This window comes from Annulohypoxylon maeteangense (genome assembly GCF_022496945.1).
Source record: "Annulohypoxylon maeteangense strain CBS 123835 unplaced genomic scaffold GGS22scaffold_16, whole genome shotgun sequence".
NCBI classification, from domain to species: Eukaryota; Fungi; Ascomycota; class Sordariomycetes; order Xylariales; family Hypoxylaceae; genus Annulohypoxylon; species Annulohypoxylon maeteangense.
In genome coordinates, this window is record NW_025953263.1 from 149,769 (window position 1) to 176,907 (window position 27,139).

General features: G+C 46.9%; 7 protein-coding genes across 7 annotated transcripts; 5 read left to right on the forward strand and 2 right to left on the reverse strand.

Annotated features, from left to right (window-relative positions):
- The first annotated feature begins 3,109 nt into the window (after positions 1-3,109).
- On the forward strand, positions 3,110-4,618 carry GGS22DRAFT_48288 (uncharacterized protein). Its single transcript, XM_047967200.1, has 2 exons — positions 3,110-3,231; positions 3,353-4,618. Exons 1-2 carry the CDS (start codon positions 3,217-3,219, stop codon positions 4,376-4,378), a joined length of 1,041 nt encoding a protein of 346 aa, XP_047815977.1. The 5' UTR covers positions 3,110-3,216; the 3' UTR covers positions 4,379-4,618.
- Positions 4,619-8,431: 3,813 nt separating this feature from the next.
- On the forward strand, positions 8,432-10,714 carry GGS22DRAFT_48303 (putative TOS1-like glycosyl hydrolase-domain-containing protein). The gene is made up of 4 exons (XM_047967201.1): positions 8,432-8,802; positions 8,865-9,343; positions 9,396-9,565; positions 9,622-10,714. Exons 1-4 carry the CDS (start codon positions 8,566-8,568, stop codon positions 10,089-10,091), a joined length of 1,356 nt encoding a protein of 451 aa, XP_047815978.1. The 5' UTR covers positions 8,432-8,565; the 3' UTR covers positions 10,092-10,714.
- A 1,806-nt stretch (positions 10,715-12,520) lies between these two features.
- GGS22DRAFT_191315 (aquaporin-like protein) lies at positions 12,521-14,130 on the forward strand (the record flags this gene model as incomplete). The annotated part of the gene is made up of 3 exons (XM_047965101.1): positions 12,521-13,183; positions 13,255-13,734; positions 13,819-14,130. 3 exons carry the CDS (start codon positions 12,521-12,523, stop codon positions 14,128-14,130), a joined length of 1,455 nt encoding a protein of 484 aa, XP_047815979.1.
- A 389-nt stretch (positions 14,131-14,519) lies between these two features.
- On the forward strand, positions 14,520-16,510 carry GGS22DRAFT_48329 (uncharacterized protein). Its single transcript, XM_047967202.1, has 3 exons — positions 14,520-14,719; positions 14,785-15,300; positions 15,364-16,510. The coding sequence occupies exons 1-3, from the start codon at positions 14,674-14,676 to the stop codon at positions 16,092-16,094; spliced, it is 1,293 nt and encodes a 430-aa protein (XP_047815980.1). The 5' UTR covers positions 14,520-14,673; the 3' UTR covers positions 16,095-16,510.
- Positions 16,511-18,221: 1,711 nt separating this feature from the next.
- Positions 18,222-20,113, reverse strand: GGS22DRAFT_48340 (permease for cytosine/purines, uracil, thiamine, allantoin-domain-containing protein). Its single transcript, XM_047967203.1, has 3 exons — positions 19,689-20,113; positions 19,422-19,638; positions 18,222-19,351 (listed from the first exon to the last, which is right to left on the reverse strand). Exons 1-3 carry the CDS (start codon positions 19,938-19,940, stop codon positions 18,249-18,251), a joined length of 1,572 nt encoding a protein of 523 aa, XP_047815981.1. The 5' UTR covers positions 19,941-20,113; the 3' UTR covers positions 18,222-18,248.
- Positions 20,114-22,739: 2,626 nt separating this feature from the next.
- Positions 22,740-24,011, reverse strand: GGS22DRAFT_191319 (uncharacterized protein; the record flags this gene model as incomplete). Its single annotated transcript, XM_047965102.1, has 2 exons — positions 22,740-23,666; positions 23,718-24,011. 2 exons carry the CDS (start codon positions 24,009-24,011, stop codon positions 22,740-22,742), a joined length of 1,221 nt encoding a protein of 406 aa, XP_047815982.1.
- Positions 24,012-25,826: 1,815 nt separating this feature from the next.
- GGS22DRAFT_48391 (uncharacterized protein) lies at positions 25,827-26,395 on the forward strand. Its single transcript, XM_047967204.1, has 2 exons — positions 25,827-26,074; positions 26,128-26,395. The coding sequence occupies exons 1-2, from the start codon at positions 25,991-25,993 to the stop codon at positions 26,266-26,268; spliced, it is 225 nt and encodes a 74-aa protein (XP_047815983.1). The 5' UTR covers positions 25,827-25,990; the 3' UTR covers positions 26,269-26,395.
- The last annotated feature ends 744 nt before the right edge of the window (positions 26,396-27,139 follow it).

Sequence of the window (27,139 nt, forward strand, 5' to 3'; positions counted from 1 at the left end):
TATCAAGCACGACATGACAATTTTTTCTTCAATAGGTTGAAGCTGAAAGTTGGCTAAGCTGATGACCATGTTCAATAAGTCTGATAGTCTCATGGTCGAAAAAAACTGGTCTTGTCGCATGCTAAGGATAGAACCAACGGTAGTCTTAGCATCTTAGACTCTCCATATGATATTTAAATGCCTCAAAAAGTATTTATTGTCATGTGGGAATATGTGTGAGTGGGAGCAACAGCATTAGAACTTGTCGGCTCCCCGTTCCGACATTTCGCATTGAAGCCATATTGAAATATGGTCCCCTGGAAATTGTATGGGGAGTATGGACTGCCAATAAGCAGAGATGTAAAATTGTTATGTGATATAATAGGTTCAGGTAAGACAAATCAAGGGTTTCTAATAAAGAACTTAAGATATAATAGTCCCGTAGGTAGGTGAATGTCGGGTTAGGGAAAGAGAGTGAAGAGAACAAACGCATCTGTCGCGCAGGCAAAAGGCAAAGACGGTCAACCTTTTATCAATCATTTCCCCTTCCTTTCCCTTCTCATTAACTTATAGCCTACCGAATCTTTAGTACTAGATGCATATGTTGTGGAACAAACGTATTATCAGATCTCACAATAGAGATGTTACAGTAGAGCCTCGCGAGCGTGAAATATTCCGAAGGGTCCGAGACTTAGATTAATTGTTATGTACAGTGTTAATACTGTAAAACAGACACCGTGGTGGCTTTTTTCGCTACCCTCTCTGCCTCTTGGTTTAATAGAGTCTTAATACTTAGAGGACTTTTAAGTTACCACACGGTCACGGTGTCGATATGCCCAGATAAGTCCCATCAGTAGTACTAGGTAGACAGCTTCTTATCAATTTCTATCGAGATGTAGAAACAACAAGCTCTAAGCGGGCGATATTGTATTCATTCTAGCCGATGCGTTACCGACGGCAAGACTAATCCCACCGCATCGCCCATCATGGCCTACAATACTAGATCTAGACTCACTCTAGCGTTGCCTCGTTTTCAGCCCACGGTGTCGTTAGGACAAGAAGAGCAAGTAATAATTGCAAAATGCCCTAGCCAACGATTAGCGATGAAGCATTCGGCCGAAATTAGAGTCAACTAATGCTGAGTGCTGTGTAGACCCTGGTGACAAAGGGAGCTTGCCAAGAGAGATCAAAGATAACATGCTAGCTTAAAGGGACCGCCCGCAATCTTTGCAGTAGTCTAATGCTATATTTAGAGCGTCATTTCCAGAAAACTACCTAGTATTTCACATGTAAAAATTGCGTAAGAATGCCAGAGCTCATCGACTAGATATAAACTGCCTAGGCAAGTAGAGTTCACTAATCGTCTTGGTACGTGATACCATTTATAGCTATGCGTCCTTGAGCACAGGATGCACTCTAGCGAATATGACCTGTTGAGTCTTACATATTTAGTTGTCCGCCTATAGGTATAGTGTTTATACTGTTAATAATACCTATAGAACGCCCTATAATAGTTAACGGAGCGCTATAATCACTGGACACAAGCTGACAAGTTAACTTGCCATAGCATGTAGAAGCAGTAGAATATTAAGCGAAGTGTACGCTGCAGACAACTGACCGGAGCCGAAACCTTGAGGTTCTACAACAATAAATCGCCGGAACCCCAACAAGCGACCCAAAAATTAAGCATTTCCGGTCAGGTTTTTCTTTTTGAGGAGCTAAATTGGGACGGTGGCTGGCTGGTTCCCAACCTCCTAGTACCATGGGGGACTCCGTGCGCTAAACATGCCGTCACCTTGTTTGTCGAATGCCTCGTCTTGTGTGGAGGTTGACATAAGAGTATTTGGGTTGTAATATAACAATATGTATCCAAGAAGCCAAGAAGATAGACCTACCATACTATAAGGCCATTCTTGATGACATGTCCACCTTACAAGATCCTAAAAGGGTACTGAGGTTACATAATTATGCCTCGAGCTGCTTGTGAGATTGTGGCTTAATATACTATGGAGCAGAGTTGCAGTGGGAATAAAGTGCCAATGTCTCGGCACTCGTGATATATCCACTAATGTCGCTGCTCATTTTCTCTTTTACTAACATCTTCTGCATCTCTTGCTTCGAATAGACTATGTGCGAATAATACTGCTCCATGTTTTCTAGAGGGAGCCGGATCGTGGTAAGCCAAGATCGCTAACGACAGCTATGATGTTAGTCTACTATGTTGTCATTAAGCATATTATCTTACCCCAGACCTAGGCCGACCAGAGCGGCCTCACGCTAAACTTCTATCGCGGGGGCTGACAATTCAACCTTCTCACTGTCTCGATAGCCTATTCCTCTATGTAAGTCTCACGATCTCGATCTTAGCGTCGCATGATGAAGGATGAGTATGGAATCTTTCGAATCAGCTAGAGAAATCGTGAAGCTCTACACCATCGTTTTATAAGCCTGTTAAACTGGTGATAATGGGAATAGTATGCCCCATACCTGAACTGGATACCGTCGCGATGTCTATCAACAAAAGAACATCTGCCTCGGGTCTTTAGCTGCGTTTTCAAACGGCATTCGAGAACATAGGCGACCTATTAGCCCTGCAATGGCTTTTGAAAAAGCTCTCAATCCCCTACCGATGGTAACTCTACCTGCCTTATTTCGGAATCTTGGCGAGGTTCTTTATTCTAACCCCTGCTCCGGACATGGGTGAGCGAGCTTGCGATTGGTAGACGGACGATATTTTTAAACCAGCCAGCCCTATGAGAGCACGAGCTCGAGAATACGGGGATGATTAATCCAGAGGACACCCTGATCCCAGAACCACGGCCACTATGTATCCTTGCAACTCGAATGTTACGCTGTCAGCAGTTCTGTCGAGCACAAGCCTCAGTGACGGCTCTCCATTGGCGGAAGCCAGTCTCACCAATGGAGGTCAAAATCCGGCGGGGTTGAATCAGAATCCATCAGTTTCTATTATATCAGCGGCGACCGTCGTGCTACATACCTGCACTGGTAGCTCACGGAGATGATCGCCCGCGTGCTGACAGCCTGACTCCCAGATATCATGGCAACATGAGATGTTTGAGGAGACCTCTCCGCATCATTATACATATATCGTAGTTGGCGTCATCTCGACATTAAATGAAAACCCAGCGGTGAAGTCCCAGTTTTGTTGTTTTTCGGTTCGTCGTCTATGCTTGCGACGTTTTCCCACTTTGCATTTCATCGCATCATATCGCCTTTATGGCGCCTTTAGAGGTAAGTAAGCAATCTCCACCTTCAATGGCCCGCGCGATCTTCCACCGCGTCCGGTCGGCTATTGCGAGGCCAGAACCATTCTGTCGGGACGAATAGATTACTCACAACGTTGACCCTGCAGTTGACCGGGCCCTCGGAGGTGCCTGACATCCTAACGGGAATAATCATTCCAATAGTATTCGCCAGCCTCGTGGTTGTCGGTCGGCTATACTCTAGAATAATTCTGAAAAATCAATGGTGGGATGACGCCTTCATTCTCCTCGCATGGATATTCGCCGTCACAGTCGTCACCGTCGTCGGTGTCGAAACTAGGTATGGACTCGGCCACAAGTTCAGCAACATTCCTCTCCACCTCCGACCGACCGGCATCCGGCTATCCTTCGTGACCATAAGCAGCTATCAAGTGTCCTTGGTCCTTACGAAGATCAGCATTTTGTTCTTCTACCTGCGGATTTTGAAGTTACCGTACCAACGGATCCTTGTCTTCATCACGATGGGCTGCGTTGTGGTGTACGGTACCGTTTTGTTCCTCCTCACGTTTTTCCTGTGCAACCCCGTATCCAACGTATACGAGCTCGACATTAGAGTGGGACAGTGCCTTGCATACTACCCGATCTTGACTGCATCCGCCGTCCTGCATACGGCCACCGATCTATGGCTGATTGGGCTGGTACTTCCTCACATCCTCAAGATGCATCTGCCGATACGACAAAAGATTGCCCTCGCATTCGTATTAACGTTGGGTATATTTGTGGCTTGCGCTTCCCTGACGCGCATGGCGGTAGCCTGGGAATTCCTCAACCCGAAATATGCGCAATGGGATTCTTTTAGCTTCGCAATTTGGACTACACTTGAATCGAGTTTAGGGCTAGTCTGTGCCTCTGTACCGATGTTGAAACCTCTGGTTAGGCAACTGATGGGACGGAAGCCATCTTCGAAACCCGAAATTGGGAAGAATATCCCTCGGACGAGAGGTCCGGATCGGCAGATCGGGTTCGACGAGTACAACTCAAATGCAACGACATTATGGACGAGGAGGACGGGAGACGAGGATGGGATAGGCCTCGCCCCTATAAAATCGAATCAACTACCATCCAGACCACCGACAGCAGTTATTTCCTCAGAGAGACTGTTAACAACTGTATAATATGCATCGTCTTAAGGTTGGGAGGGAGGGTCGACGAGCTATAACGAGATATAATGAGTGATGAATACTACGAAACTGACTGTTCCATACTGAAGCCTTACGAGTGAAGTCATGTTTTCCGGTGTCGTTAATGCGGCTTATAGGTACCCGTCTGGTACCTACCTCTACATAATACGACCCATCAAGTGCGGCGCATGATCTGCACTATGCTATATTACTCGCTGGAACTGAGATGACTGCATCCTTTGTGAAACATGGAAACTAACCCGCCTAGATGCCCTAAGCCGCAGTTGGCTACGGTAATAAAGCTTTATCAGCTGCAAACTAGTTCATAGGCTCGCTGTCGATAGCCTAATATGTCAAGGCGAGTTGATTCCGTGTCTGGAGGATCAGATCTAGGCTGGTAGCGTCGAATCTAGATCGGGCCTCTTGTAGATATCTCTTCGATATATGTTGGCATTCATTGACGGGCTGAGACGATATAACCCGGGCGTTCTCCAAATCACAAGACCCCCACCCCACGCCTGCAAAGACTCAATACATCCCAGAGAGATAATGCTTGACTCACGTTAGTTGAGGTGATGTGACTTGCCCCAGAAGCTGAGCTTTTCGGTATTCTTCCCCGCCACCTCTTCCTATCCACAGACAGTTAAGTGAATATGTGCTAATAATATCTAGATATGATGTTGAACCTGGGTTCTCAATGAGAATTCACCTATACCTACCACCTAGATCTTCTTGTTGGGAGCTGATAAGGAGAAGTGATGTAACAGCGCCTTTGCTGTATTATGTGTAACATACCTGGTGCCTAGTAGGTACCTACCTATATATAAGATGATAGGCATCAATAGTCAGTTAATTATAGTTATACACTACAGCGACTCACCTGCAACGATCACTCACACTGTGACACAGTCTTCAGCTCACGACCATCTACTACCAAGTGTACTTTTCGTAAAGTGCGAGCTCAAGCTGGACTAGATCTTCGGCAGAAGACTCCAGAGGTGCAGCCAAAGCTAGTTCTGACTACTAGGGAACTGGGCATGCATAGTAGCATGTGAATAGAGTCACATAAGCCACCGAAGCCTTCATGGAGCTGTTTTGGTCTATGAGAAACGACCTGAAGAAGTGACTAGCATCTTCGTCAGTGAATAACCATGACCTATCCCAAACCAGCGATCATGAGCTCAGGCGATCGTCAGAACAGAACTCTCGCATGATGACGCTAGGTAGCTAGAGCCCGGAAGACTGGTCCTCCGACCGTTTATAAAGATGGAGATACCCCACACCGGGCTGTGCCGTTCACGATGAGGCTACGATATCTGCTGGAAACTTTCCCTGAAATTTAGTAGTGTATCGGAATAGTTGGAATGCTTGTTTATATTTAGGGCGTGATTATAAAAACATACCTAAAGAATTATAGGGGCATGAAACGAGGCTCATTTCACTAGCGGAAGGACAAGGGTGACCTTTTCCAGAAACCTGATAGACTGACCTGGAGATCCACGTATTTTTATTTTTTATTTTTGAATGCCTTACTCATCGTTTGTTCAAAATCATGAAATCTCGCCAATGAGCTTTGGCTCATTCTGTGATTTACTTGTTCTGAATGATCCACTTATTTGCGGAATTATAATCCGAGTCTTTTAAGCCTTGGAGGCCTGACTCGTTGGTGATACAAGATGCCTGGAATGAGATCGCTAAATGAGATTGTCCTACTCGACATCGTAAAAGCGAGCTGGGCCGACCCAAGAAACTGGATTCCCGTTGCTTCGGAATTTAGTCTACGTCAAATGCTCCGTCGGCCTGGATATTATATTAAGCATTATTGTGTCCACCTCATATGACATCATGTTCGAGTATTTGTTGTTGGTTCGTCACATGGTCGATGTCTTGGAGGTTCGGGTACGTGCAGAATTATTATCGATAGGTCGCGTATGAATGAATGGGAATGTCGTTGAGAAAATTCCATGGTTCAACAACAATAGGTGTAGACACCCGGGACCCGGCCGGTAGTCGGATGCAGGAAACCCTATCGGGACCGTAGGTGAGCATTCGTAACGTTATCCCAGTCGTTGCGCGGGCACAAGATTACATGATTCCATCGTGAGGGGTACGCGACGACGTTATTGGCTCAGCCCCAAAGCTCAAGGAAATACGCCGGACTCAAAAGACAGCCACGTGCGTCACTTCGCGACCCATCCAAATGAATACCGCAGTAACGCAATAAGAAGAATCTCCATACACACGTAAGCATTTGCGGATGCTATGCGGAGGCCATGCGGGTGCTCAATCGGAGTAGCGCAAAGAATAGCGGTCTTGGACTGGCTCGTAGATTATGTACAGCAGAAAATGGTCACAATAATCCTACTAGGCTGACCACAATATCTGCAGCCAGCAAGATGACGTGTCAGTAGATGCGCTATTCGAACCCGTTGATAAGCTAGTAATCGATTAGAGAAATGTCAACTTGGATTTCTCCTCAATTCCTTCTCTTAGGCCAGACTTTGTGGTGAGGTTAAGCGAACCCCTCAGCCCAAATAGGGATTCAAAGTCGAATCGGGCATATGCCAAGTTATTAGAAGCCGTCCGCTTTGTTGTTCTCATTAAATCCAAGACCGACGATGTCCTTAGCCCTGGTTCCTCCTGTAGTATTCGGCGAGATTGGATATCTTGGAAAATTCGGGGGTTCAAGTGTGCTAGATTAAAAAACATAATAACCATGAGAAGCTGAAGTCGGATATTATCTAATAACACTAAGGAACTGTATGTCAGCTGTTTTGACGGGTAGATTTAACCATCTGTCGGACAGTGACGTGGAAGACATGACTAGTAGTAGAATTAGGAAATTTGAATATGATGGCTTAAAGATAAACTCGGTTCCCTTTTTGATCCGTCAAATCGAAGGATGATCCTCCCACAAAACAAGCTCAACAAGGTCAACGATATCTGAAGGAAATCGACCATCTTGAGTCAATGTCATCCTGACTTCTAGACCGATCAGACCGATTCACCATTAAACTATTAACGACTAACGGCTCCGAGCCAGAGCGTCAGTTCTTAATCTGGCCGATCGCAGACACATCTCGAAAAGCTTGGTACTGACGGAATGATCAGAAACTGGGGGCCATTAAAGATACGGGCCTATCAAGTTGCATTAAGCAGTGATCGTAATATTACCCGTGGCCAGGTTGGGTTGTAGCGTAGTGACGATCAGCTCTCTCACAACCATGGAATGAAGGGGGAACTTGAGGAGGCATTGGCGAACACTGCCAGGAACAGGAAATAAGAAATAAAATAAAAATTAGACTCGCAGGACTGTTAGACCAGATGAACCTTAATGACCTCCCGGTGTGTTCCTAATGATTGGTTCCTGGCTACGATGCTGACTTAAGCTGCCGATCCCCCTGATTTTACACCAATTACGGCATAGGATGGAATATGTGCATGTACATTGACTTTCCAGCAAAATTTGCTGCATGGCCAAGTCACCGATTCCTGGGTCACGCAGGTACAGAAGTGTTAGTTGAACTTAGTTGAACTTAATCCCCTGCTTAGCGTTCCATCCATCCCATTTACTCGCAGGAGAGGTTGGCAGGTCCCAGCCAATCTGGGGCGAATGGGAGTGAATTAGGGCGAATTACTTCGTAGGGTCGATTATCACCAATGACACCCCTGCATCTCCTGTGGCGTCTATCTTGAAACCGACTTTGTTGTTCACACTCCCTCCATGGTTGCCAAGTCCTTCTTTAATCTCATTTATCCACCCCTTTCCACTCCTTACTCCATTCAAGGTTCTCTCTTCCTTCTCTCTCGACTTGACTTTCAATATTCATTGTCGTCGTCTTTCTTTGCCCGGAAGCAATTTGCTAATTCCACTCATTGTTTACTGGTGATTTTTCGCCAATCCGCTCATTAACAAACATTTCAATTCAAGGTCAGGCGATAGGCGACCCTTCGTTGTTTTACGCTTCTTGAACTGTGTGTTTGCTTGTCACGTTCACTTCATAGCTATTGTCAATTCCGGTCCACTGAAAAAAAGGTTGCCTTGCATTCCAAAGAGACGATTCCCATCAATCTAAAACAACCTAAACTCGGTCGAGAGAACGCGAAGCCGCATAGACACGAAAGAACTCACGAACCCTTGAATAACCTCATATTTGGGAAAAGCAAACTTCGTCATCAAGATGAGATATTCGATTGCCTTTGCCGTGGCCACGGCCTCGGTCGCTAACGCTGGTTTCTGTACCGATGCCTTCGAGGAGTCTGGAAACTTCTTCTGTCCCAATGCCGTTAAGCAGATCAAGTACAATGGTCTCGACATCGCTGGCAAATACCGAGCCGTCGCCCAGATGACCGAATCGGGTACATGCACGTTCGAGGACAAGGCTTACTCGGGCCCCATTGCGCCCTTCGACGAGGACGTGAGTATCCGCCCCATTTTCCCTTGCGTAAGGCGATTTTGCCGCTAACTTTTAGATCGCAGTTGACACTGCACTTCCGAGGACCCCTTTCGCTGAAGTCGGTGGCTGTCTACACTCCGTCCAAGGGCAAGCGTGACGTTCCTAAGCCTCACTCCAAGCGCCACGGCCACCAGCACCTCCACAAGAAGTTCCATGAGCAGCAGCAGCAGGAGGCCGAGAAGCGAGGCGCTGACATTGTCACGGCTACCATCGACGGCAAGATCGCGACGTGGGTGAACAACTGGTTCGGCGCTAACACCGCATCTCCCACAGCGACATCCGCCGCTACCAGTGCTGCCACCTACGCCGCAAGCAGCGCCGCTTCTGCTAAGTCTTCCGCCAAGGCTTCCAAGAGCAGCAGCTCAAGCAGCGCATCCGCGTCCTCTGTCCCCGTCGGCGACTACCAGCGCGTCGCCTACTACAACTCCAAGGACCAGGTCGCTGACGGTCTTGTCTTCCTTGGCAACCTCGGTGACCCAGCTATCTCCGGTACCTGGGATACGTAAGTGTACATTCGTTTGGATGAGGGAGCTTCAGAGACTAATAATGCGTAGTGTTTGGGGTGCCAGTTTGGCCTACGCTAACGAGGACGGCACCAAGGCTGCTGCTTCCCCCACCATCCTCAAGGATGGCCTAATCGACGACTCCACCGAGATCATCATTGCTTCCGACCAGGAGTGCAAGGATGACTGCGGCACTGTCCGTCCCGGCACCGTTGCTTACAGTAAGCTTCCCCCACCAAATGCAGTTCGATGCTTGTATGCTGACTAGACTTTGCAGAGGGTTTCGAGGGTGCCAACAAGGTCTTCCTGGCTGAGTTCACTATGCCCTTGAGCGGCAAGAAGGGCTGGAACATGGATATGCCTGCTTTCTGGATGCTTAACGGCAGAATCCCCCGAACTGGCCAGTACAGCAAGTGCAGCTGCTGGAGCGGTGACAACGCCAGCCCGCTACAAGGTGGATGCGGTGAAGCCGACATCATCGAGATTCTCGCTACCGGTGACACCAAGGCCAAGTCAACCTTCCACTTCGCAGCCGGTACCGGTGACTCTCACTACTTCGACCGCCCCACCTCCGCGCCCATGAAGGTTGCCGTCGTCTTCCAGGCCTCTTCTTCCACCGCCTCCATCAAGGTCCTCGATGACAGCTTTGACTTCTCCACCAGCCTTACCTCCGATCAGGTTGAGGATCTCATCAACGACGAGAAGGATATTGACCTCTTCAGCTTGATGTCTTTCATTTTGTCGTAAAATTCTCATCAAGGGGTAAAGGGGTACTGGCCACGAGGGACGTATGGTGGTAAAACAGGATGGGCAGGAAGGAATTGGATGGAGGAGGATGCCTCAAAGGGCGGCTATATGTCTGGTCTTCGTGTCTTTTAAGCTGGATATAGGAGCTGTTTTTCAAAGTTCTTTTTTTTCTGCGCCTATATTACCCATTTCTCGCATACGCATTTCCGCATACCTAAGATGACTGACTTTTGCCCTGTTAAGTTGTAATACCCTGCCATCGCATGCATGCACTCTTTTTCTGGACATATCTTTTTCTTCGAGCGTAATGTAGATGTTATGTTATTTAATATTAGCGCCTGTTAGAGCGATATGGCCTTCATGGGCGGCTAGTTAGCTTGATGAGCTTAGGTTCATGATGATTATGATATCGGACGCTGTATGATGAGGTTGGTGAAAATAGGCCCTTGCTTGGGCGTGTGTTACGCTGAGGCTCTACGGTCTCGGGAATGGTCTGAGACAGACTGGTGTCGGGTCCCGTGGAGTGGAACTTCGGTAGGTAGGGTACATCTAGGAGCTTGAACTTAGGGTAGGTTGATATTGTCGATAGGTATCTGTTGGAAGTCTATTGATGATAGTATGGGCTGGTTACTTGTTCGTCTCGTCTCGTGTCATGTTGATGTTCATTCTTGATCCAACTTCGCATCAATCCTAAGGAACCTAGTTCAAGTTAGTACCAGATACCGAGGTAGGCAGTCAAATATACCGGTATGGGTTTGTTTATCTTACACACGTAATTGTTTCGAGCAGAGTTCACCGTCTGCTTTCTTCCCCCTTGTTAGAATCCTTTTCGTCGAGACACCCCTTGAATCCTTGGGATATTAATATAAACGACGCACTGTATAGCAAGACCTTGATCAAAACCCCGGGTCTAGTTACAGGTAGCTTCTTTTCGTGAAATGGATTCTACTTTGTCTTGTAAGCAGATAAGTCGATGTGCAAAGAGTCGGCGCACAGGATTGAGTCCACGAGGTTTCGAGTTATAACCCAAGATGTTTTGCAAAGAAAAAAACAACCTGTGCTATATCAATTCAATCAAGGTACTTTATAGACCTTATTCCAGAAATTCTTTGAGTGGTTTTCAGGTGTATAAGGCCAGAGGAAATAAACTGGTTGAGTCTTCAAGGGGAGAAAGGATTAACTTATATTCACATGGAGCGCTATGTTAATATTGAATAGTGATATTTCTGATGTAAAACCTTAGAGGATAAATCATACTCATCACCAAAATAGATATATGTCATTATTAAATTGTGAGGTTAGAATAAGATGTTGGGAAATGATGATTTCTATTCGGATTGCTGCACCCCCCCAGCAGATATGGCTGAGCTATTTCGCAGAATCAATACCCTCCGATAACCTCCATGCACGTCAGATAATATGTAAAAAAACACTTGTGTATAGGTATATCAAAGGGACATAAGCGAGTTTTCATCAATAATAGAGAAGACACGAGTGTTGTCGAGGGTACGAGTATTAGCTGATAGTTGACTGGACAAAATGAGGCGAGCTATTAGCTTCGGCTATGTAGCTAACTTCAGCAGTGACGGTATGTCATAGATCGTGATGTCAGTTTTGAGTTACGCCTGATATCTTTGTGTAAAAGAAAAAGTTAAAGTACCCCGTAGATACTTCAAATGGGTACATAAAAAGGCACCAGCAGGTCCAACGAGAGTAAGAGAAAACTTGAAGGCTCTACCTGTATGTATATCGCGTCACCAGCTCCTCGTGCAACGATGTCATCGTTTAATCGTTCGTCAATCCGTCAGTTCCGCCTCGTATCGTTTTTATGAGAACAAATGATGTCAAAGATGAACTATATACCTACTAGGTAGGTACCTGGACTGGCAAGCAATGCTCGAACAATGGACAAACCAGGGAAACACATACCGTACATTGTTTCGGTAGGACGGGTACCTGCTTAAGCTAAAGGTGACACTTGCTCACTGAGTTCGATCCTCCAGCTGCGGAGTAATTGTTCCGCTTACGAAATGCAACTATTAGTACAAACTTCAAAGTTTCGTACTTCCCAAACTTACTTTAGGTACATAGGTAACCTTCTTGCCGCGATCGAGAGTTGAATCGTTGTTGCCCCCTTCTGATTTCAGTTCACTTTTCACATGTGCTTGCCTTCAAATACGCCACTTAGTGTGAGCTTAAGCTTTCAAAATGGAGGTTGTGACTGTGTTTTGACAAGAAGCCCGTTTGAGAAGATGGACGCTCAAGTTAATAGATAGCCGGACAAGTCCTCAAGGCATCATCTCTTGACTTATAACCATCAGAACATCACCTCGAATATCCTTTCGAAACGGTTACCACAAGTTTTGTAGCATCAAATACATCTTCGCATTCCGCTTAGAGCTCTATTGGTCTGCTTATTGATAACAATAATGGCTAGTTCTATCGACAATATGGACTCGACAACAGTAGTTCCTACTGTTGATCGTGGAACGCAAACGGAAGATTTTTGGGATGCCGCCGATTCGAAAACAACAGCCCCTACTGCTGGTAGCCGATCTCAGGCCCCACGTCTTGCAGAGGTGATTAAGAGTCATATTTCCAAGAAAATGGAACCCGACAAGAAGGTCTGGCGTAGGGTCTACATACCAGTAGATGTCCTCGAAAAGACAAAACAACCCTGGATCGAAGAGGGCTATCTGGAACAAAACCCGTCGTACGGACAACCATCTAAGAAGCCCATCTGGAGCGTCTCTAGGGGTTTACCTCGTATAGTACGTTGGGAGAAACAAGCTGATGGGTCGACGAAACCTGTACCTAAATCTGCTGAAGACCTAGCAGAGCGCGGACAGTGCAATCTCACGAATACCTCGCTGTCGCAGCTTAAGAAGCAAGAGAATTTGGGAGCAGATACGCGGGACGGCGCCGGCCAACTTAGAAAACGTACTAGCGACACAGAGAAGACCAACAGCGAATCATTGGGTCCACGAGATCGTGATGAAGCAGGACAAGGAGAGAAACCTTTAGAAAAACGGCAAAATTGGTGGGCCCGATTACGAGCGAAGCACTCGGAGCCGTTTGCCGAATTTCTTGCGGTATGCTTCTCGTCTCGGACTTGCCCTTTGTCATGCTTCTCCCGTGACCCTCTGGCTAATCCCCCCACTAGACGTTGATAGCTGTATTTATGGGATTAGCAGCGAATCTTTCTGTTAATCTTTCTGCTAACCAAGCGACCCAATATGGCACATACGAAACATCGTGCTGGGCATGGGGCCTTGCTTGGTCATTTGGCGTATATCTAGCTGGCGGAATTTCTGGAGCACACATGAACCCGGTTATCTCGGTCTGTTTTTCGATTTTCCGTGGCTTTCCCTTAAAGCAATGCTTCGTCTATGTGCTCGCCCAATTCATTGCGAGTATGGTGGCGGGTGCGTTAGTCTTCGGAATTTATCACAACGGCATTCAACATGTCGACTCCACAATGACGGATACGGCCATGACCTTCTTTTCGACTCGACAGCCGTGGATTCCGCTTGGCACGGCCTTTTTAAATCAAGTTGTAGGCGGCGCAATCATGATGATTCTAGTCTTAGCGTTGTGTGGAGAAAGTACAGACAGCCCTGGAGAAGATGATGCCGCTGCACTGGTAAGAATATCTCAGGCATTTCATACTTTATTTTTAATCTCTTTTCCCACAATCGCAGGCTGACGGAGACTGATAAACGTGTAGGCATTTGGGCTGTTGCTTACGGTCCTGAAATTCGCCTTAGGGTTTAATGCCGGATCAGCATTAAACCCGGCTTCTGACTTTAGCAACCGCATGGTTCTATGGGGAGTCGGCTATCGTGGACCAGAGACATTCGGAGGAGCTGGTTGGTGGGTTTTGGGACCTTGGCTTGCCACTATGCTCGGATCTATCATTGGATGCACAATATATGACGGCCTGATCTTTGTTGGTCCCGAGAGTCCAATAAATCGTCATCACCAATGCAATCTCAAGAGGGAAGCCCAAAGACTCTTCAAGTCTGGCAAGAAAAACTAAATTGAAGCAGGTGAATTCGGGCGGGTGAAATAGAGTGGGTGAATTCAAGCAAGCGAACTGTGGGGTTATAGGAGGAATACGGCAATTCGGAGCAGGAATTTCTGGTGAAAAGGTGATTATTGGCGTTATAGAAACAGTAATAATTGGAAGCTATATTTAATCGTGTGAAAGAAGCCTTATGAGAGTTCTACGAAGTACTATGTACTTATGAAGGCACGTCAACCCCACCCTGAAGAGACCGAGGCTGCGACCCGACTTATTAGGTAATACAGTTCACCTTTAGCAGGCTTAGGCATGAACAAGAACCACGTGATCAACTGATCCGTGCGTATTGTTTAAAGTCTTATTGGGTCTTACCGTAGCCGAAGCTTAGAAAGTCATGACCGGGAACAAATACCGAGGTCGTTTCTATCCATCGTATTTTCGCCTCAACTCTCCTTTGTTACCACCGATTTTATTGGAGTAATTCGACATCCCTTTTGCGATATCGTCGTCTATCAATATCCCCGGGCCCCCTGAAGTATTGTAAGTGTCCCCGTTACGATGGCTTCGCCGCCCAAACCCTGGGAGCGTGCCGGCGCGACAACTAGTAAGTTTGCCGTTACCCAAATTTCACATGTGAGCAACAGATTTTGCTAACATAGATATTCATAGCAAACCTCGCTGTACCAACTGCAACGGCGACTGGTGCATCACTACCGACTCCTCCCACCGCGAACGCAATGTCGGCTCCAGCATCAGTCAATGCCGCCACCAATTCTGCCACGAGTACACCGTCTATTCCTCCACGTCCCGACTCTCTAAACTCGACCGTGAACCAGAACGCGTCAGCATATAGTCGAACCCCGTATAACTCTGCCTACAGCCCATATTCATCTCCTTATCCTAGGTATGGAGGATATGGTGGCGGAATGTATGGTGGTATGGGTGGTATGGGCGGCTACGGTGGCTACGGAGGCATGATGGGTGGTATGGGTGGCATGGGCGGTATGTACGGTGGCATGCCAGGAATGATGTCGGGTGATCCCAACAATCCCAATAGCTTGACGAATAGTTTTAGCAACAGCACTCAGGCTACCTTCCAGATGCTGGAGGGAATTGTTGGCACTTTTAGTGGATTCGCACAGATGCTTGAGAGCACATACATGGCAACTCACTCCAGTTTCTTTGGTAAGTTGTGTTGATGTGGCATTTATACAAAGTCGGTTGAATGGTATACTAACCACATCATAGCCATGGTGTCTGTGGCTGAACAATTCAGCAATCTGCGCCAGACTCTAGGGTCAGTTCTCGGTATTTTCACTATGATGCGATGGTTGCGCACATTGTTTGCCAAGGTGACCGGACGGCCTCCACCAGTTGATGCAATGGCACTTACCCCGGCATCATTCGCCCGTTTCGAGGGACGTAACGCGCCCCCCGTCCCCGGTCCCAGTGGTGCTCAATCGAAGCCTAGCAGGAAGCCCCTAATATTTTTCCTTGTGGCGGCTTTCGGGTTGCCGTACCTTATGAACAAAGCAATCCGGTCCATTGCGGCCAATAACGAGCAGGATGAGCGTAAGCGCATGGAAGTGTCAGGTCAAAACGCATCTATGGATCCTAGCAAACTCGAGTTCTGCCGCGTGCTTTACGACTTCACCCCCGAAGCCGGCAACGCTACCCAGGGTGTCGACCTTGCCGTCAAGAAGGGAGACTTCATTGCGGTTTTGAGCAAGAGTGATCCTCTAGGTAACCCAAGCGAGTGGTGGCGCTGCCGGGCTAGGGATGGACGTCTCGGATACCTCCCCGCAACATTCCTAGAAGTAGCCAAACGACCAGGTCAAGCCGTTGCCGCGATTAAGGCAGCGCCAGCTGAGTCGGTGGTATCATCATCTGACATTTCAGAACGGGAGGCGCCCACAGTTACTAGCAAAGCAGGCGATATCTCCCCCGAAAGCTTCCAGAAATCGCACTTCTACTCGTAGAAGAGAATGAGTGTACCTAAGCGTTGGGCCATGCTAGCGAGTTATCTAAAAACAATCACTACATCTCGTATCGACGATACCGACTTCCAACCACAATGGGATTATGACTCGGGGTTGACAAGCGAAATTAGTGAGGGGGAATTGACGCTATTATTTAACAAATTTTGGAGTGCAGCAGTCAAGAGTGTTACTCTATTGTCGGGATTTACTAGAGATGAACCATTAAAGGAGCAGACACGACGGACATTGCCTAATGGAAAAGGCAATCAAAGCGAAATCCCCATCACTACGAGAACGGATAGGCAACAATTAAGCCATCTGATTCGGATTGGAAATTCCACATCAAAAGACGAAGATCCAGCTGTCGACAACACAGAGGCCAGGATGGATCACTCCTCATCTAAATGGCACCTCAGAAAGCTCACACTTTCGGGGATGAGCGGTTACGACTGAGTTAGCATTCATTTCTAATCACTTTTATTTCACTATTTACGATTTTTTTTCGCCCTTTTTATTGCTTTTTTTATTATCCCGGGAAACCGAGCGGGTTAGATGAATTATCAGCGGGGGACAACACAACGGCGAGCTATCCTACGGAGATACGCATACCAGTATTACTCGGTCTAATCCAAAACGACACGAAGTTCAAAACGTTCCAAGTAAAGCATAATGCTTATATATCTTTACACGGCCGACACAGAGGAGAATACGATGCGGTTGATCCCTCTCCGAGACACCTCGATATTCCCTTATCAGTTATGGTCTTTGGCGGAGTGGTGTGTATGGACTAGGTCATTGAAAAAGGTTCTCGGTCGTGCTTTTAGTTTGGCGTTAAGGATCTTGCTGAGGCATGGCTAGGGGCCCTGTATAAAGTAGCGGCTTAGGAAGTACATTAATTAACGAGATTATCGGTTTCGTCGTAATAGATGACAAGTCAACCCAGCTTAGGCTAATTGTCATGAAATGGTTCAAGTGAAAGGGGTTAATTATATCGAGGCGAGGGAGAAGTAGCGTGTGTTGGGCTCGACAAGCAAACATGCCTCTTCAAGACAAGCCCATACTATCGCGGCGAAGATACGCGCTACAGTCGCAATTTAGATGTCTTCCCCGAGCCCCGGCGTCCGCCGCCACCCACTGACGTCGGCACCGCCCACCTTGCCCGCCTTTAGATAGGGGTAGGCCGGCTTAGCTCACTCAGGGACCTCGTCTACCTAACACCCATCCCTCCAGTCCACTCCACGCGGACCAAAATAACCGAAGACGATCATTATCAACCTTGAAACCTAAAAGGAACAATAAACGAAGGGACCCCCCAATCGAACGAAAAGTGACGTCGTCGGATTAGAAATTCCAGGTCCCAAGATTTGGTGGGAGAGGCGGCTGGATACTGGATAATAGCAGCGAGTCGCATACCCCAGGTCTCAAGAAACCCAAAATCCTCCCGTCGCGGATGCCACGTCGATGTCCAATCCGTCGCTGGCGTAAGCGTTGTGGCACGCTAGTGTAGTTACCTAGGTCGTTTGTTTCCGCTTGTCAATCCTCCCCGTCATACATACCTATTTACTTGTTTATTACTTAGTAGGTAAGTAAGTATGTAGTAGGTATGTATATGCCGAAACGATTTGGTTTGGCGAGCTTGGGTTTTATAGGCTTTTACTGAGATATCGCGATTTTGTAGGTATGTCTCGGATGTAGGTACTCGTTATATGCTTGATAGTTGATACTGTAGGTAATTATGGTAGGATATTTCTTAATTGTATGGGTAGAGTACCTAGATAGCATCTCGCTATGTCTATAAAAAGAATTCAAGAAATCCAAGTTTCTTCTTCGATAGACAGGAGTCTCAATAATGAAACAAACCCAAGTTCTATCTATACACCAACCACACAATCACCCTCTGAAAGATACCTATCCAAATGTATCTACCCAAGGCTTTTCCAACCCCAAAACAAGCACAATACACATACACGCGCCAACGCTCGATATGCTCTTCGTAGTATCAAACAAGTAACATCGACAAAATCTCATCCCATCTCATCCTATCATACTTCTCCATGTACAAACATATCCGTATCTTCATTTTTAACCTATCGTATGTAAAAGAAAAAAATCGCCACGTGTAGAAGCAACCACTTCTACCCAAACCCCACCATTTCACCTCCTGAAATACGCAAACTCCGCCGTCCTCATCACCGCATAACTTATCGCCGCAAACGCAAACGCAAGCTCGAAACCCACGTCGCCACCATATCCTTCCGCGCCGCATAATTTGCCAATCGGTCCTATGAACCATGTCTGCGCCATGCCTAGCACAGCTCCCATAACGCCGAAGCAGAACGCGGTGATGGCTGCCAGTCCGGGCGGGAGCTTCTTAGGCTCCACGTAATCCTCGGGGTGGTAGCGGTCGGTTCTGCCGCGGCGGAAGACGAAATGTTCGGTGAGAGAGACGCCCTCGTAGATGGCGAGCCAGTACCCGATGATCAACATGAAGCTCTCGAGGGTGCTTTCGAACTCGTTGTAGCCCGGGATCGCGACGGCGATATAGACGGCGGTGCCGACTAGGGACCAGACGAAACGCGGCACGCGCTGTGTCTTTTCGGAGAGGACCTGGAGAGACAGCGATACGGAGTAGATGTTTGGGCAGTTGTTGCCGATAATGGAGAGGCCGAGAAGCACGATGCAGAATTCGCCGAATCGGCCAAGTCTCGGAACGAGAACCTCGGCTAGCAGACCACCGATATGGGCGTTGTCGTAGGCGTCGAGGTAGGCTTGGTTGTTTGCCATTGCGGTGGCCACGGCGGCTCCGAGGAGCTCGGTGAAACACAGGGCGACGAACAAACCGCCGAAGGTCCACAAGAAAACAGCCTTGCTCGATCGTCCCACTGGCTGGTACACGGTGTAGTCCGCAGCGTAGGAAGTCCATCCCGTCGCAAAGCCGTATACCGACGCTGCAAAGGAGAGAACGCTACCAGCCTCAGATACTCCGGTCTCCAGTGGGAGTAAGCTGTTAAACTCTCCAGAATGGGCAAAGACACCCAACACTATCATAAAGATGATGAAAACAGGAAGCCAAGACCATTTCTCGTAAGCGTGGACGACTTTATAGCCAAAAGTGCAAATAACCAAGGTAGAAAATGCAATAACCAGGATGCCGGCCCAACCAGGAACGTCCTCATTAATTGCGTGGAAGAATTGAGCTCCGACAATAACGTTCACAGCAGACCAACCAAGGCAGGCTAAGACGTTAAAAATGGCAACTACGGGATAGGTTAGCCGGGTCAGATACTCCCAGTGTGAACAAGAATCGAAGATGTCTCGCAAACTTACTCAGTTTGACGCCGTAGTATCCAAACCAGAATCTTGATAATACCATCTGACGTAACCCAAATTTGGGACCGAAGGTCGAGAAGAAACAAACCGGCAAGATTCCAAGGGTATTGATGAATATGATAGTCAAAGCAGTATCAACGAATCCAAGATTGAATACGGGCTTTCCAAGGGCACCGATGGCAAATGACGAAACAACCATATTCGCAGAGAACCACTATATTGTGTCAGAAAGCACATTCATAGGGGTTCATAAACTCGGCATACCAAAGTGCCTATTTGGCTCATATTCGAGTCCGTCCTTTCATCACTGGGGACTCGCTCGATTCCTCGCTGTTCCATACCGAACTTACCAGCGAACCGTTGGAGTTTGGCATACATGGATTTGCCCGAGGCCAGTTCCCGTCCGTGTACGGCATTTTCGTCGCTAACTTGACCGAATCCATAATCTACTATGACGGAATCCTCCCTCTTGTGCTCCTCGCTCCCGGTTTCGTTGCTTCTATTGGAGAGCCGCATGTTGGCGGTCCGCTAATAAAAGGAGAGATTGACGTATGAATAAGTAGACCAGCTAGTTGAAAGTCGGATTTGAGGTTGATTTCACGTAGGTGTAAGCTGACGTGGAAGTGATACGATTCAACCCACTTAAGGTTTGCGAAGTGAGTTGGTTTTTATGTGTCGACACCTAGAGTGTGTCATAAACTGCGTCGTCGATTCCAGATGTCCAGTCTTAAACCTCTAGGGCAACTCCGTCATCCAAAATCTCAAAATGTGGAAATCGAGGAGGATCGATGTAAGTCGGAAGATGCCGACCAATGCCGAAAAGAAATATTGAGGAGGTCCAGGTAAGTTGGGGCGCGATAGGATGAAACAGGTGTTTATAGCGGCGCTCTCTCAACGGCTAGAGTCTGCCACCGTAACACACGATGCAAAGCTCGAGGTAGCTTACGAGACAAAGAAGCGAACATGCGACTGGACGCGCAAGAATTGTGTACCTGAAAGAGAAACTAGGTCCAGCCCAGGCTATCTAGGATTTGACGATAGTGAATGGTTATTGGCTGGATAGTCTTAGATAACGAGTGTCTGGGGGGCGAAATCTGCGACCCTAGCAGTTAGCTTGTAATGTGAATTACAGCTGAATTTAAAAGATAAGAAATAGCAGTGGTAATAACCATACCCACTTATAGAATAAGATATGTCCAAGTGGTGAATGAGATCGAGGCCCTCATATGTACTGTGTGCTAAGTAGAGACACCAGTGTGTATTAGAATGCGTATAAAACTCATAGCAACTTGTGACGATAAAAATCTATGAGGATATTAAATTTATGATCAATCTTTCCTAATGAAGTGAGTACCTACATAAGATATAGTGGGAAAACAGTATCACGATTGGATCGATGTGAGCCAGAAATCACTCCTTAAAGTGTTCAATGACAAGGAATGCCCCGGATAACGGCTCGTGCCATTTTAGTGGTAGTGATTCTTGTCAATTGTCGATTGTCAAGAAATTGTCAAGAAAAGAGACAATCAGTCTAAAATCGGGCCAGTCTAACGAAACAGGGTAATGGCTCGCATGCTGTGCGGTGCTAGAGGCTCGCCATAAGCTGTGATGTCCCAGCACGGCGTCACAGACGAAGATCTCGAAATTGAAATCTTGGCGAACTTCATCTGAAACTTCGGTCCAGGTAATTGCCTTAATTGGAAGTAACGAGGATCTTCGGGGTTCTGAGAACTGCATCTACTATGGACCTGAATAGGCCAGTCAAGCATTTTTGAGTGTGTAAAAAGCTGCCAGCACAAAAGCAATCCATCCGATTGATGGTCGATCCTGGCAGTGCCATGAACAGGGATAATGATTTGAGCTTTACACCGGAAAGACTCCTTTAGGTACCGATTACGTCGTCCTCGACAAATCGATTGGATGATGAAGTAATATTGCACGTCCCGAGGCTTTTCTTATCAAAGTCCATTGGTATCTGTTTATCTGGATTTTGCTTTCAATATCGGCGACTTAAGCCACTGAGCCATTGAATATTATTCCTCGAATAGGGAGGTACATAGGTGAGCCACTGGCTGGCTGACCGGACATCGCTCAAATCCGAGTGGGAGAGAATTAGAATAGAGTGAGCGGAGATGCCCGCCCAGGAGTTGCTTTGCTTTGTATTGTAAAATCTAAAGAGAAATTCTAAAGAGCCCAGAGATTCGGGATCAGCCCGAGAAAATCTTGCCTTGGCGTGCACTAGCGCTTGTGCGCCTATCAGGTCTTTCTCAAGCCCCGTAAATTTCGTAGAATTCAGCAAGGAAAAAGCTTGTTTAGGTCTTCCAGGACACAGTTATCAACCCAATCGTCCCCCCACTTACATGTAGATCAGACGCATGGACCACATTGAGGATCCCCCGCATGCAGCTACGCGATTCTATTTCTAAACTCCCCTCATCCTCTTTTATTCTAGGAACACTCCTATATAATAATCACGATGTGTATGTAGGTAGGAAATTGTTGATGTATTCAACTCTACTTTACACACAGATATCTTGAAAAATATCGCGATGTTTATTTCCGCTGTTTGACATAAATAGCGGCGTCCTACCGGCACTTCGTGTAAGACGAACTTTCAGGGGCACGGAGAGGTAAGGTGGTGGACCGCAGCAAACACAGCAGATGCTGAGCGAGGTGTATAATCGCGATATCGGTCACAGCCAAGGTTCTTGATCCCCCTTAAGGATTCACCTCTACGCGCCGACTAGTTTGAGTCTCGTGTTTTTGCATTTCCCTAGTGTAATTAGGTAACCTGTCATCGACCCAGCCCTAGCCTTCTTACCGCCAGCTTGGGTGGTGATATGAAGGATCAGCGTTTGTCAACTTACCCAACAGGTCGGTAATCGTATAGGATTTTTTTCTTTATTTGCTAGCTGCGGGACGGTCACGGCAACGTGCCCAGGCCATCTCGGAATCCGGAAAGCTCTTGTTTCGTCCACGTTCCAAGACGGCGGGGAGAAGCAGCATATCCTCGTGGGATGTATCACCCGTCCTACCCGTGTGACATATCTGGAGTTCCGGGGGCGTGCAATATCACCTTAGGCCAATATCAAAATTGTAAGGTTAAAATGTATGTAGACGTTGAACTAATGTGGCTACCCGTCCCGAGAAAAATCATCCCTGATGAGAGCGGCAAGCTAAGCTACTGTCTAATTTGACTGCTATCATATCATTCTCCAAATCAAACACCAATCCGGTTTGACTGAGGAACCCCGTGTTCGTGCAAGCGATTGACGTTTGTACACTTCTGTTAACCAACATTCCTAATAGTCGCCCTTACATCTTCTTTTTCTCTGGTAGGTAATTTGCAAGACGAGAAAAACCACTGCCCCTTTTCTCCTGAGGATCACCGTCTACCATTGCAGCAATCGCCCTCAGATATTGTCTTTGCGGCCAGTTATGTGGTATTTTTAGAAGAATTTCCCATTTCAAGGGGTTGAATCTCGACGGCATCAAATGCTCGGCCACGGCAAGCTCACTTTCAGGAGGGTAGAAGCCGCCATTCCCCCAACCAACAATCCAAATATTGCCTTTATTGTCAACAATGAAGCTACTCGGGTCTAGCTTCATGTTTGCCAGAACAAATTTTCCTAAATGTGTCCTCACAAAACCCTGTACTCGAAGGGAATGAGGCCGGCGACAATTGGTTATATTGAGCATGGTGTTCATATACCCATCGTAGTCTTTCCCACTCATACAGACCGGAGCGACATGGCTCTCATGAGCTAAGGCCCGCATGCGATTCATTCCAACCGGTCCTGGATACCTGGCGGTATTTGTTTGCATGGTGCGGATCAATTCAACAATATCCGTAGTGAGTTTGTGTTGACGTGCTGGTGATATATGATGCCAGATGTCGATCAAGTTGGAACCGTGGATGTAATCCATGATGATGATTAGATACCCGGTGACTTCGTCGCGGAGGATCTTGTGCACTATTGGGACATGAGTTTTCACTCTCCATTTGCTCTCAATAATCCACATGATGTCTGCCTCTGCTTGACAGACGTTCGGTCCCCACTTTGCAACCAAGTTAGGGGTAATACGCGATATCACATTTCGAGTGTCAGGTCGAAAGGACAAAGCTGGAGTTCGGCGCCAATCGGTGATTATCTGGGCCAGTAACTGGTCGGGCATAGACTCGATTTCCCACCTACAGTAACCTTTGAGCGGAAAGGGGAATTTATCGTCTAGACTTCTGGTCTGTCGGGATTAGCTGCCGTTAGAAAGCAAGTGTGAGCTTATAGAACTAACATCGCACAGCCTGAACTTGTTCTCGCCGGGACCGTAATTGGGACATGGGCGCCAACGTGGGGGGCTTTTCACTGCTGGGCAATGAACGACGGCTGGCTTCCAGAGACGCCATGTGTCAGGAAGCTGAAGCTGTATAGGAAGTAGGAAAGGCATGGGCCTAGGTGGTCGCCTGAACATGCGATTTGGGGGAGGTAAACTTCTTGCACGCCGTGGTCGTCCATATCGATGAACACGGTGACGACGGCCAGATATAGGGTGAAGATTCAGTATGGACCCGACCCGGGGTGATTCCATGGTATCTGTTGCTCAAGAAAATTGATTCTTCGATCGAATTGGCCGTATCCTATTATGAACGATGCTTGGAATTTACCATGAACAGGCCAACTAGAAGATGAAGCAGAATACGATATGAATGGAATTTGAGCCTAACTTTGAGAAAGAAGTATGCTGGTGCTAAGAGAATCCAAGCACAGGCAAACCTACCTAGCAGTCGTTCTTTCTCTAAAACTTCAGAAGACGCTTGGAAGTTTAGAACGAACGCGCTTACCATAATTGCTATTGATCATTCTTACCCCTATTCAATTGAAGACTTGGTGCCTCTTTCATGTTGAGCGAGAAGCCTGACCTGCCCATTCGAAATATGTGATAGAAATCAAACTGTAAAGGATACAACCCTTTCTACCTCCACGAGATTCGTACCTACCTACCTACATATACATGTGGGTACTCCACAAGCTGTGTCAAGAAGGACGTGCGCACATAGCCAATATCTGATAATTCGTGAGGGAGCTTTCGAAGACTAATATCATGTTTTCTGATATTTCCAAAACCACAACAAAAAAGATCATGATATAATATTAAGAGACGAACTTGAATCGCGGAAACTAGGCAACCGCTTTTGTACGGCTTTGCGATTCGACATGTGATTTGGCGAATGATCCTTTTTGTTTCATATGCGGCTAAGGTACTTGGCAGACGCATAAGGCGAGGCTTGAAGTTTTATATGTGAAGTTCTGAAATAATGAAACCTTGGGGCCACAGGGGAAGGGGAAGGAGAAGGGGAAGGATTCGGGAAGCAATGGCATGAAATGGATTATGTAATTTCGGTTCTTAAATTGGAAATGTGGTTCTTTCCATTCGATGTTTTTGGTGCCCGGACTCGAGATTTTCCGGTCCACGCATCTTAGCTCCGGTTCCACTTAATCCAAGCCACCACCAAAGAAGTTTAGCCACCTGCCATCGTCGTTGTTTCTATTTTCTTCGTCCCGAGACAATTCTAGCATCAGCAGTTTTATCCAATCACGAACTTCGTTTAGGTGTCTTAGGAGAATCGGTAGGGCCGGTGTGAAAGGCTATTACACTTTCGATTTTTCTATGGTCTTTTCTCGTATCATTGCGCATTGAGAAATAGTTCTTAATTTTAAGCTACTAACTTCTACGATGAATTGTAGTGTGCTTGGCAAGACCGCCGGTCTAGGATCTTCACGAGATTCCAATCATAGCCACTTGGCCTTTTTTTCTCTCGTTGTTTTCTGCCCCGAACCACTGGTATGTAAATGACGACCCTGTCAGCAGCCCTACCTGACTAGTCTGGCCAGTGACAAAGCTTACTCGCCGTAATGGCGGGCAATCAGCGGTTGGATGCCCGCCATCCAGCCAGATCTCAGGCACATTTCGTCATGTCCCCTAGCAACGAATTCACAGCCACAGTTCCCTGAATCACCAGCTCCTTCAGCCGCCTTCCTATTATATTTGTCGTTTACAAGGGAGCCCTCGTACACAGGTATCGAAATAGCCGCAACTTACAATGTACAAGTAGTACTCGGGACACTCAGCTCACAAGGGTGGGATGTTTCCGTGGCGCACATAGGGCTAACAAGCTGCATACATCTATGGATACAGTATGTAGTATGTGTATGTAAGGTAGGATGTCCCGAGTTCTGACACCGATGCACCCTAGTGGGATCCATCCGTTGATTTCTTCTTATATTATGAGTGCCGCTGCTCATTAGTCGTTGGGGGATGGTCTCGTCTGATCCCTCTCCTACAATTTATATACTAGTTGGAAGTTCTCTCGTTACATCCAAACTACCAGGTCTCTTCTCTTATTAGCAGGTCGATAAGGATTGTGTCAGCTATATACCTAGCACACCCAAATTATATTAAAATCCTTCCCAACATACCACACGAATAATAAATAAACCAGCTCCTCGGCTTTCAGCCACCCCAGATTTACCTTGGATATCTCTCGGTCACATATCAGAATTATCAAGATGCTGTTCAACTTGATATCGGCCATGACGGCATTCTCATTATTAGGAGCCTTCGTTAACGCATCTCCCATCCTCTGTCCCGACGTACGTCTATACAACACTAAATGAATATTATATCAACGCTAACTCTCACCTAGTCTAAACGAGATTTAATTCTTCGAGGAACAATGGCGGCCGAAGAATGCTGTAGTTATGGAGTCTGCAAGAACACAGTCGTTGTCGCGATGGGACCAGCGGAAGAAAGCAAAAGCTCAGCGATCATGTACAACACGCGATGATCAAACGAGATTAGTGCCTTTCCTATAAGGAGCACTATTCACGATCCTCTTCATTATCTCAGCACCAGCATAATCAGCATCATATCGGCGTTTCTTCCATGGGTCTAGCATATTGTCATGGGCAACTGGAGTTCGGAGTGGGGCATTCGGTGGGCGAAAATTATTATGAGATTAACGGTGGCCAATCATCATTTACACCTGGTCGATTGGAAGATGAGCATCTGCACTGCATGCGATAGAAGTTATGGCGTTACATGCGAGATGGATATCAAGCCGAAACGACGTTACATACCGTCTTCGAGAATACCCCCAACAATTGGAATTTGTTACTGAGTGATATTTTGGTAGCTCAAAAATACAACTATGAGGCTGATAGCTTCCTAATTACCTTAACATACTGCAACAATATCGGGCTAATTGAACAATTACGAGATCGTGAAGTTTAGTAAAAGAGCACTAGAGTGGTAAGGTATCGTCCGGGCAACTTGGCAGATTACATGGCTCGAAATTCGGCGCTCCGGCCGAGGCCAAGCGAAACATGGCGTGGGATGGGTTCTCGTATCTGCACTGACAGCAGATGCGGCTGTCTGATAATGCAAGCGATAACTTATATCACGTCTTCTAATCGCAGCCACCTCTTTTTTCTTTTATCGTCAACATTTAAGTCGAGCCATCAGTCGGACATCCGGACTAAAAGCTCCAAAGTGCAAACTGCTGTAACAATCGTAACAAGTCGGGAGTCTCGGAGCCACGTGTGGTTCCGTCCGATTTCTCATTTGCTATATCTGCTGTGTCTATCTCCTTGATAGCTCGGCGGTGAACATTTTTGCGGTTATTGAATGGAGCGATCGGCTATCTTGATCCAATTGTA

Bases quoted from the DNA above. Each gene is read 5' to 3' on its own strand.
- GGS22DRAFT_48391 (XM_047967204.1), top strand. From the start codon at position 25,991: ATGCTGTTCAACTTGATATCGGCCATGACGGCATTCTCATTATTAGGA. The intron at 26,075-26,127 runs GTACGTCTATAC...ACTCTCACCTAG, and splicing joins CTCCCATCCTCTGTCCCGAC to TCTAAACGAGATTTAATTCT.
- GGS22DRAFT_48329 (XM_047967202.1), top strand. From the start codon at position 14,674: ATGGCTTCGCCGCCCAAACCCTGGGAGCGTGCCGGCGCGACAACTA. The intron at 14,720-14,784 runs GTAAGTTTGCCG...AGATATTCATAG, and splicing joins GCGTGCCGGCGCGACAACTA to CAAACCTCGCTGTACCAACT. The intron at 15,301-15,363 runs GTAAGTTGTGTT...ACCACATCATAG, and splicing joins AACTCACTCCAGTTTCTTTG to CCATGGTGTCTGTGGCTGAA.
- GGS22DRAFT_48340 (XM_047967203.1), bottom strand. From the start codon at position 19,940: ATGCGGCTCTCCAATAGAAGCAACGAAACCGGGAGCGAGGAGCACAAG. The intron at 19,639-19,688 runs GTATGCCGAGTT...GACACAATATAG, and splicing joins TGAGCCAAATAGGCACTTTG to TGGTTCTCTGCGAATATGGT. The intron at 19,352-19,421 runs GTAAGTTTGCGA...CCTATCCCGTAG, and splicing joins ATACTACGGCGTCAAACTGA to TTGCCATTTTTAACGTCTTA.
- GGS22DRAFT_48303 (XM_047967201.1), top strand. From the start codon at position 8,566: ATGAGATATTCGATTGCCTTTGCCGTGGCCACGGCCTCGGTCGCTAAC. The intron at 8,803-8,864 runs GTGAGTATCCGC...TTTAGATCGCAG, and splicing joins TTGCGCCCTTCGACGAGGAC to TTGACACTGCACTTCCGAGG. The intron at 9,566-9,621 runs GTAAGCTTCCCC...TAGACTTTGCAG, and splicing joins TCCCGGCACCGTTGCTTACA to AGGGTTTCGAGGGTGCCAAC.